At 45.5% G+C, this 9878-nt stretch overlaps 1 protein-coding gene across 2 annotated transcripts in view; it reads left to right on the top strand.

The window, feature by feature from the left end:
• Positions 1-378: 378 nt before the first annotated feature.
• Positions 379-9878, top strand: part of XPO1 (exportin 1) — a 40210-nt gene continuing 30710 nt past the window's right edge. Inside the window, exons 1-4 of one of the 2 annotated variants that reach the window (XM_034060301.1) lie at positions 379-479; positions 1139-1194; positions 4909-5040; positions 8687-8788. In XM_034060301.1, the coding sequence (XP_033916192.1) occupies positions 4915-5040; positions 8687-8788 (228 nt within the window). In that variant the 5' untranslated portion in view covers positions 379-479; positions 1139-1194; positions 4909-4914. Of the gene's footprint in view, positions 480-602; positions 719-1138; positions 1195-4908; positions 5041-8686; positions 8789-9878 lie in introns of those variants that run through there. The other variant, XM_034060302.1, reaches the window with a different exon arrangement.

Genomic DNA, 9878 nt, shown 5'->3' with positions numbered 1-9878 from the left:
TCACGCCGAGCCGCCAGCCAATCAGAGCGCGGCGACACCTGCGCCCGCCGTTCGCCACCCGGAGGCGCGTCCGCCTCTTGAGTGACAGCTCATCTCAGCCAATCAGCGAGCAGAGCCACGCCCACCGCCCCCCCCTCTGCGCACAAAACGCTGCTGGAGAGGGGGCGGATCCCCTCGCTCTTCCCCCCCCCCCGCGGCCGCTCGCTCCCTCCGCCCCTCCGAGGACAGCAGGTGATTGACAGCCCCTCCAGCCAATGAGCGTGGAGGCCGCTTGCGCGGCGGCACGGCTCGGGACCAATGGGAGCGCCCGCTGGGCGGAGGCCCGAGGTTTCCAAACGCTCCGCGGCGCCATGGGCTGAAAACTAAACCGAGATGGAATCTCCCAGTCTGAACCGGTTTGAGCCGGTTCCGAGCCTGTGGCATTAGGAGGGGGAGACGCGCCGCGCTCAGTCCCTGCTACCACCGCCGCCTCCGCCGCTGTGCGTGTGACCTGCTCGTAGGGGGGGGAGCCGCCGGCGCAGCTGAGGGGGCAAAGTTTAGTGCGAGCCCGGGGGGGGGTGGGCATGGGGCTGAACTGAGCGCTCCGCCGGGCCTCGGGGACAGGCGGCAGCCGCAGCAGCACCGACAGACCCGGGCCCGGGCCTGGGCAGGCAGCGACGAGGGAGGCAGCGCCAGGGCCCCGCAGGCCGCTCCTGAGGCAGCCAGGGCCGCCGGGAAGGTAGAAGTTCCCTCCGCCCTACCAGCGGCCTCCGAAGGCCGACCCCCCTTCCCCTCCCCAGTTCCCCCCCGCTCTCCTCCCCCTTCCCCGAGCAAGAGGAGGGGAACGCGGCCCGTCTGTCGGGAGCGCGGGCGGCCGAGCGCCGGAGCTGAGCGGAAGGCGCTGAGAGGAGCGCCCGCCCGGGGGCCGCGGGCTTGTGCTGGGCGCTTAGTGCAGTGAGGCCGGGGCACGCTTCTTGCAGGGGTAGTGTGGGGAGGAGTGGCGCTCCTCGTCCATAGCCGGCAGGGAGGAGGGTGCGCTCGTCTTCCCCCCCACACCCCTTCGGTGGTTCTTTTTTTGGAGGGGGGGAAGGGTTATTTTTGGTTATTTTTAGTGGTTTTTTTTTTTATTTTCGAATTATTTTTTTTGGCGTGTGGTTAGAAACTTCCCTCACCCACCCCTACTTTTTGAAGGAAGAGGCTGTAAGAAACACCTAGGTAAGTCCGCGCTCAGGCTGCAGGGAATGGGAATGGGGGGGTTCACCGCGGCGAGGAACGTTGTGGGGGGCAATGGGGGGAGCGCTCGGGATGAAGTGCGGGGCAGCGGGAGGGTTACGGCCGCATGTGTGTGTGTATGAAGGACACGAAGTGAAAGGAGAGAACCCTCTGAGGGGGCCGGGGGGGGGTGCGTGTGTGTGTGCTTAAAATGGGGTTTGGGGTCTGAGCATCCTCGGCCTGGCCGAGCGGAGCGCTGATGCTGCGGGGAAGGCGGCAGCGGGGCCGCACGGCGGGGGTATCTGCCCGTCGTTAGGACGGGGATGGAGCGGGCTGGGGTGGGGGGGTTGGGCTCGGGTGCGGGCACGGAGCGGGGACATAATCTGTAAATTATTAGGAGTGGAAGTTTCCAGAAATATTTTTGTGTGTCTGTGCAGCAGTATTGAAACGTCCGCCTGGATCACGTGGGGGGCCCTGTATAGAGCGCAGGGCTGGAGCGGAGGGAGGGAGAGGAGGAGAGGGAAGGGAGGGAGGGAGGGGCCGCGCCGCCGCCGGCCCGCCGCGCTCCGCAGGGCCCCGGCCCGCCCGCTCCGTGCTCCGCCGCACCGGGGCCTGCTTCCCCGCATCCCCTCCGTGGGCCGGGCAGCGGCGCGGCCCTGCGGCCGGAGCAGGGGAAGGCCTCGGCGCTGGGGTGAGGAGGGGATTGCGGGCGCGGCCGTGCCCGAGAATGAATGCTCGGAGGTGTGGGGAGGATGTCGGTGGAGCGGTGTGATTGCATCTCGTACGTTCACGTGTGTGTGAAGTGGGGAGGGGAGGGATCGTCTCGTTGCGGGTGCGTTTGAAGTGTGATGCGGATGCGGTGTGCTCCCCTCCATGCGGTGCAGCTGGAGGAATTCGCAAGTGATGCAACTAATTCGTTGGAAGAGGGTCTTGGGGCGGTAATTCACTTGCGTTCAGTAGAGGAACTGCATGCTGAGGAATGGGGCTGAGTGACTCTCCCAGGCTATCTTTTTTTGGGGTTGTTTGCTTTTAATCGCTGTCCTCATTGAGCTTTAAGGTTGAAGGTGCTCCGAGTGTTCACTGTGAACTCAATGTTTCTCACTGCTTAAATGTATGCTGCTGTTTCCGTGCACGACATGCTTAAATGAGTACATCAAATATATCATAATCTAACTGTTGTGTTAAAGGTCCGGGGTCATTGGAAGTTGGGATAACTATGTAAACAGTACTGCAAATGCAGTTCTTTTGACCTTCGGTAGATGTCAGATTCTTGCTATGTTGTAGTTCAGATATTCAACTTTTCGTTTCTATTTCCCCAACAATATCGAAGAATTGATTAGTGATGGTTCTTAGAGCCGAGGTTTAAACCTGTTCTGGAGTTCAGGCATGATGGGGAACGAAGTATAGGAGGGTGGTCAATCAAAGATCAGCAGTTTCATGTGGGTGCAGTGTGATGAGTAGGAAATAGAGTTGATTGCAGTTGGTATTGACCACAAAGCCGCCATTTCTGTATTTCAGTTTGCCAGTAGGTAGGTCATTTTGAAGATAATGCTGGGAGTGGCAGAGGGCCCTATTCAAAACATTTCCTTTCTGCTTCCATGTGGTTAATAACTTCTCTGCGTCACGTGGCTCCTCGTTTGTGCTCTTAGGGCCTGAAAACCACCCAGAGAGGCTTAAATCAGGAATGAATGGCCCTACCTGAGGAACGTCCGCTTTAAGAGGCTTGTAGTTTGAAAAGCGCTTTCCCCGCTCCCGGCAGAGCCCAGATGTGAACAAAAAGGGGCGTGTCTGGTGGGAGAATTAACTGCGCTGAGCTTCAGAGCTTATTCATGGGTGCAGCTCCCTTCTCGTAGTGCTGCTTACTGCCCCTCTGCCAGATGAGATGTGGTTTCAAGTGGCCTCTTAAGTTAAAAGAATTAAATAGGTCTTCCCTGCTGCTTTGTTTTGGTTCTTGCTTCTATACTTAACACTGGATTCCGTAAACTTCAGGGGCTGTGGGGAAAGGACAGAAGTGGAGTGTTAGGTGTGATTTATTTATTCTACTTGATGTTTATTTCCTTCTGTCCTCCCAGGTAGATGGCTGACTGGATGTTGAGATGGAGCTCTCAAAATGATTACGTTAGTGTAGTAATACTGAGTGGTTTACTTCCAAATACAATTAAAACAATTGGGTTTTGAAGTTAATATCTTTCTTTATAGAAGTAGATGAAGTTCCTTGACACTGCTTGCTTGCAAATAAGCATTTATAACCAAAAGATTTTCCTTGTCCTTATGCTTCTGTAGGATTTTCACTTAATTACTAATTACTTGGGTTGAGGCACAGGTTTGTCTTGCTTTTAACTTTTGAACATGACTTAAACATGCAAGGCATAAAAAGAATTCTTATTTGCACATGAGGTTATTTAGTAAGAGCAAATCTGACTTCTAGCTTACTCTGAAGGGGTTGGCTGGGTGTATAAGGGTGTTTCTGGAAGTTTCATATGGTATCTCCCTGAATATGCACATACACCTGAAAAAGTTACAGTAGAGCTCTTGCAGTGTCCAGACGTCTGGATAATTCTCAAGTGAAGCTTTATGGAAGATTCTGAAGAGTGGGGTGAATGGCAGAGAGCTGCTGTAGAGAGGAGGGTAGGAATCTGTGTTAACGATTGCCAGTGACTGTGAGAAGGCAGCAATAAACTTGATCGCATGCTTCCAGCATGGGGTGGGGTGTGTGTGGCTTGGAAAGGGTAGAGTATAATTCAACCATCCACAATTCTGTGGCTTCTGGCTAATTTTCTGGCTTTTCACAATTGCCCTGTACCACTTTCCAGTGGGAAAGCATCCTAGATGCACACCCACAGTCACACACACACCCCACCTGACTTCCTTTGCATAATATCGAGGCCGTAGTATCTAGGACAAAGAGTTAATGCATGCGTGGCTGGGTTTATGGGGCCTGAAAGCTCCAGTAGAATTCCATTTCAGTTTCAAGTGGTCTAACGTGGTACGTGGAGTAACCTGCTGATTTCACAGTCCTCTTACTTCATTCTCTCAAAGTGCCTTCAAACAGTCAACTGCCTTAGTTTCAGTGCTGATTTTTTACTTGTATATAGTTTTTGTTTCCCCCCAAGTATTTGAAAAGCATCCTCTGGCCAATTTCTTCCTGTGTATGTAGGTCATATTCACTTACTTCCATAACCAATTGTTGAAAAGCTCTCCAGAATTCATCTTCTAAATGTGCATGTTGGGCTTGGAAACTAAACATCTGAGATTTCCATTATGGGTCTTGGTTGTAATGATACTAGGTGTTTATGCCAGCAAACTTGGTGGCTTATGTGCATTTAGGGGCTGGTAGGGGTTTGTAGTTGCTTTGAAATCAGTTTTAGCTTGCCCATAATGCAGCTGGTAGACTAACTAGTGTGTCTTATGTGCTATACCTGCTGAAGACCCTGAGAATTTGGCAGTCCTGGAGTAGTGCTTGGATCTGTCTTGATGATCTTAATGGGCTTTTCCAACATAGTTGATTCTGTGAATTTAGTTGGGGCAATGATGGGTGAACTCTTCAGAAAGACTTTGTCCTACTCCTCACTCAGCAATTGAAGGAGTGTTTTGTTTAGTGCTGTCCAGTACTGCTAGCAAAGCTCGCCTCATTCAAATGAGATGCTGAAGTTGAAGCACTTGTTTTGTAACTACATAGAATAATAATTTCTTACTGTTTTTTTGTTTATTTTGCAGTAATCTATGCCAGCAATTATGACAATGTTAGCAGACCATGCAGCTCGCCAGCTGCTGGATTTTAACCAGAAACTGGATATCAACCTCTTGGACAATGTGGTGAACTGCTTGTACCATGGAGAAGGCGCGCAGGTAATGTGGGCTTAGAGCCTATGTTTCTTGACTGTGGTTCACCTTACAGAAAATCAGTTGAGCAAAATGAATTCAATAAAAAACAGTAATATCAATGAATTTACTCTGCTAGTGACTGGAATCTCACTGGTAATTGACATGCCCCGATGTTAAAACATTGGAATGACACTTGGAACAATGTTAGTTTAGCCTGTGTTCATTTCGAGCATGCCTCATGCTGTTGAAAGGTGTTGCCAAGTAAAGTTTTGTAAGGGCACTAATGCTTGCAGCTTGCCTTATCTGACTTAGTCCTTGAGGAAGGTCTGAATTACCTGGAGTTTATTATTATGAGTGGGATTGTGAAGCCATAAATTGAATGTTGGTTTGCTGAAGGATTGTCTTTAAAAAAATGTTAATGACATTATTACTGTATTTGTACTTGGAATTATTGAACCAGAAAACCATGAAAATCAACCATGTCACATGCAATTTAAGAGAAGAGTTTGTTCTTTCTTGTGTCTTCTCCCACCCCCATTATTGTTTGTCTGATGGTTCTTGCACTCTTTCTTTGACCTTAAAACAGATTGTGAAGTCTAAGTTCGAGCTGGGAGAATGTGCATTTGTGGGCTTGCATATATTGTCTTGAAAGTGAATCTTGTATTGCTTTAATGTATTTCTTGAACTACTTCGGAAATAAGACATAAATGTTGAAAGCAAGCACTGCCACAAGGGTGTTGGCAGAGGTCCTGTTCTGGCAAAAGTTAATTGTTTGTGCTTAACAAATTGGGAGTTTCAGTGTCGGGCATCTCTTCCTAAGATATTCTTGCACAACAATAAGTGAATTAAAATGAGACAAAGTAGCTGATGCTTTTCTATTCCTTCCAGCTGTTAGAATAAACAGTAATATACTTGCTTGTACTTGTTTTGTGTGTGTGTTAAAAGAAAAGAAGCTTTTGTAAGACTTAATGTGAATTCCTATGGGTTTTTAAAAATACTTTGCTGTTTCTTGAAGTATTTGCATTTTGAGTGTCCTGAATTCAAACAGTTACTAGCTGTAAGTAGATGATTGCAAGGTCCTTTCCAACCCTAACTATGTCATGATTCTGTGACAGAAAACTGCCTGTAGCTTTTGCCTTCAGAGTATGAACTTTGAGTTCTGTGATATGCTTGTGTGCTGTGCTGCCTTACAGAGTAGGTGGTGCTTAAAGTATTGTCTGGTTTGAATGGAGTTTAAAAAGTTGGGAAGGTTTATGAGGAGATTAACACTAAGTGCAATGATCGAATTGCCATTGTTCTGGTGTTGTGAGAAGTTTCTTCACTTGAAACAGCTGGGCTTAGTCTCTGGTGTTCAGAAGACTAATGTAATAAGCAAAAATTCAAGAGGTGGCACTTAACTGGCAAAAGTGAATCAGGAGAGAAACCTCTTTTAAGTGCATGTGTTGCTTCAGTTAGAGTTTGGTTTCCTATTGTAGTACGTTTTCAAAGGTGGAGACATTTCAGTGAGTCTGAGCTCTTACCTCTTGTAAGGAGTTCAGAAGTCACTGCTTCTCTGTGGAGCCTGTCAATTCAAATCATGTCTTAAAGGGTGACAGGAATAAGAGAAGCTTAGGAAACATAAGTATGAAAATTGGGAGTTTCACAGTAGTTTGACTGGAATAGATGAGTGTGTGCTGGGGTAAGAAAGGTTTAGAATGCGGCCTGGATGGCCCATGCTGAACTTGCTTTCTGATTCACCTGTCTCTTCCTTCTGCTTAATTCTTATCTCTGCTTGCAAAAGCCTTTATCTGCTGATATCTGTTAGGCAAGAAAGCAGCTCTTTTCTGTCCTAACTTCTCATTGTTTTTTTTTTTTTTTCCCTGTTCTTTGGCCTTTTTTTTTGGTATAGGATTCTGGAAAGATTAAATATCCCCAACCCCACCCCAGTGCACCAAATTTGAGACAACTCATAGGTATTTACCTGGGCTCATCCCAGGTTCTTAATTCTACTGGTCTGTTAGATCTTCACATGTCCAGAAGGATTATTTGTTATTCGATACCCTTTTTTGGTAGCAACAAAACAGTGAAGCTTCGATTTTGATTCAGCATTACTGTTTGGTTTATACAGGTTTTAAGAAACTACAGAAATCGATGTCCAGAAAAGGGGTTAGTGGTTATGAGAGCAAACTCTTCAGTGCTTGGGAGAGGAATATTGAGCTGTATGTGTGTTGTTGGTGTTGAAACTTGATCCTGTGATATGTCAGCAGTATTGGAAGCACTAAGGAGGCCACTATAAAAACACACCCAGGCTGAACCTGGAAGTAATAGTTACTCTTTCCCCTTTATTTTATTGTAAAGCTCTGATGTCATAGTGTGAGAATATGGTTGCACTGCTTTTGGACTTAAAAGGAATGTTTGTGTGGTACTTCTCCATGTCAAATCTACAGGTGTTTCCTTTCTGGTCAGTGTCAGGCAGGGAACTTTAGGCCCAATTGCATAAAGTAGGGATGCCAGTGTTGTACAGGTATTTCAGACGTCCTTGAGCCTTACTGTTGTAGCTTTTAATTTTTATCTGGTAAATCCCATGCCCAATTTGTGTGTCTTTCATGATAAATACATAGATTTGGGGTCTTGATGGGGTTTCTTTCTTACTGAGGAACATTATTTTCTTACATCAGTTGGTGATTAGCCTGAGTATGTTCTTGTAGCAAACTAGAAATCTGCACAGCTGTAGTAATTTCTGTTAAAGTTAATCCTAAAGTGAAGCTTTAACTGCTTTGTAATGACATTGAATTGGCTCTCCAGTGAAAGAATGAGTTAAGTTTTGATGACTGTGATGTGAAATGTTCATCTTGTTGGTAAGACAGTGTCTGATGGTGGAGATGATGCAATTTGCAGCAAGATTTGTCAGCACACTGCATTTTTGAAAATAGCTGTCATTTGGCTCCTTAAAAAAATGCTTATGGGCACGCAGGCTTTTGAAAGGATAGCTAAAATGAATTCAGCTATTTCAGCGTGTAACTGCTTCAGATGAGGTTGTGCAAGTTACTGAAACTATAGTATCTAGCACAAGAATTGGTAAGGTCAGTCCCAAGGAAGAACAAACCCTTAGCCTGACCAGCTTTCTTCCTCCTCCCCCCAGCCAGTTTTTGTTACTGTTTTGTAAGCTGTTAGGTACACCAAGGGATTCCTCAAAAGTAGGGATTGAAGATCTCTAATGCTCTGCTCCCTGGCTCTTCAAAAGAAAATCAACAACTTCACAGCATGATACAGTACTCCTTAAAGCTGGCACTTCCTATGAATGCCTGCAATAGAACTAGAAAGATTGGGTGCCCTTGAGTACAATTATACCTGGATGACTTTCTTGAAAGGTAGAAAACCTCATTCTCTGTTTTCCCTGTAATGTGTGTTGTTCTCGCATGTTCACTGCTGCTCTTGATGAACTGTACAGTATGGGAAGAGTGGAAGTAAGTAAAACACTGTTGCATCAATGCATTTTTGGAGTTCGGTTGTTAACACTTCAGCTGTCACACAGAAGGAGGCTTAAGGGACTTGTTGCGCCTGATTGAGTTCTGTAACTCTTGGATAAGTGGTTTAAAGATGTGTTATATATTAATGTCATCACTGAGAGTATGTAATTTCTTAAGTAATGTAATGCTAATGCTTTTTTTTTTATTAAACTTGATTTTAGCAAAGAATGGCACAGGAAGTCTTGACTCATTTAAAAGAACATCCTGATGCGTGGACAAGAGTTGATACTATTTTGGAGTTCTCTCAGAACATGAATACCAAAGTAAGCAAATCAACTTTTATTTATTTGGATTTCCTCTTTCTTCCACTCATAAACTTTGAGGAAGGTATCTCATTTTTAGCCATAGACTCTCTTGATTCAAGCCACATTTTTCTTATTGTCTTGTTTCCAAAGCTGGCTTTAAACAAGAACTGTAAATGTACAAAAGGAGGACAAACCTCCTTTTATATTGGCAAGAGTTTTTCTCCCTTTTTTTATAAAAAAGGAAGAGCTAAATTGGAAATAAAGGCTTTTTTTCAAGGCACATACAAGCATAATGCCAGTTCCAAAGATTGGTGTGTGTCTGTATACATCTGAGTAATGAAAAGTCTCCTAGAGCCACATTTTGTCCTTGGATAAGTGCTTGTCTGCTCTTGATCGTCATGAGAGCCATATGCACGTAACCGAGGAGAGAATTTGTCCCTAGGCATATACAAGACAAAATAGACACCTTTTTAGGCCAAGATTTTGAGCAATCAATGAAAGTTAAACACCCCAAACTCTTTGTAGTAGGAGATTAGTCTTTACTAATGTGCAGAACACATTTACTTTGTACTGCTGGTTTAAATCCATCTATTGTGGTAGAGACTAAAAGGGGCAGCGTTCAGGTGTGTTTTTCTACAACTTTGAATGCTATACCAAAGACTTTGGAAGTTTGAAGCAAAAAGTTGATGGGAATGTGTTTTCACTGTCTTTTATTATCTCAGATAACTGACATGCATGTTTTTCTGCTTGATACACACTGTGTTCGAACAGAAAATAATCGTGTTTGGCTGGTTTCTGAAATCAGGGCTGTACATGAAGCAGTTCCATTCTCTGAAGTTCAGGGGAAAAGAGTTTAAAGAACTTCCTCAAAGTGCTAACCTTTAAGTAACAGTGTTTGCCTGTTTGCTTGCCTGGTAAACTTTGCTTTTTATACTGACAGACATTACTAATGTTTAAGTTGATTTATCAACAGTATTTTTAAAAACTCAAAATTTGTCTTGTGAAAAATGAGATGATTAAAGGAACAGAAAGAAAGCAACAGGTAAAGAATTCTTCAATTTACATAAATTGCAAATGATTTGGTGCTAAATTTATGCACTATGACATT

The sequence above is a fragment of the Melopsittacus undulatus genome, chromosome 3 (genome assembly GCF_012275295.1).
Source record: "Melopsittacus undulatus isolate bMelUnd1 chromosome 3, bMelUnd1.mat.Z, whole genome shotgun sequence".
NCBI lineage: Eukaryota > Metazoa > Chordata > Aves > Psittaciformes > Psittaculidae > Melopsittacus > Melopsittacus undulatus.
This window is presented reverse-complemented; position numbering and strand designations above follow the sequence as displayed.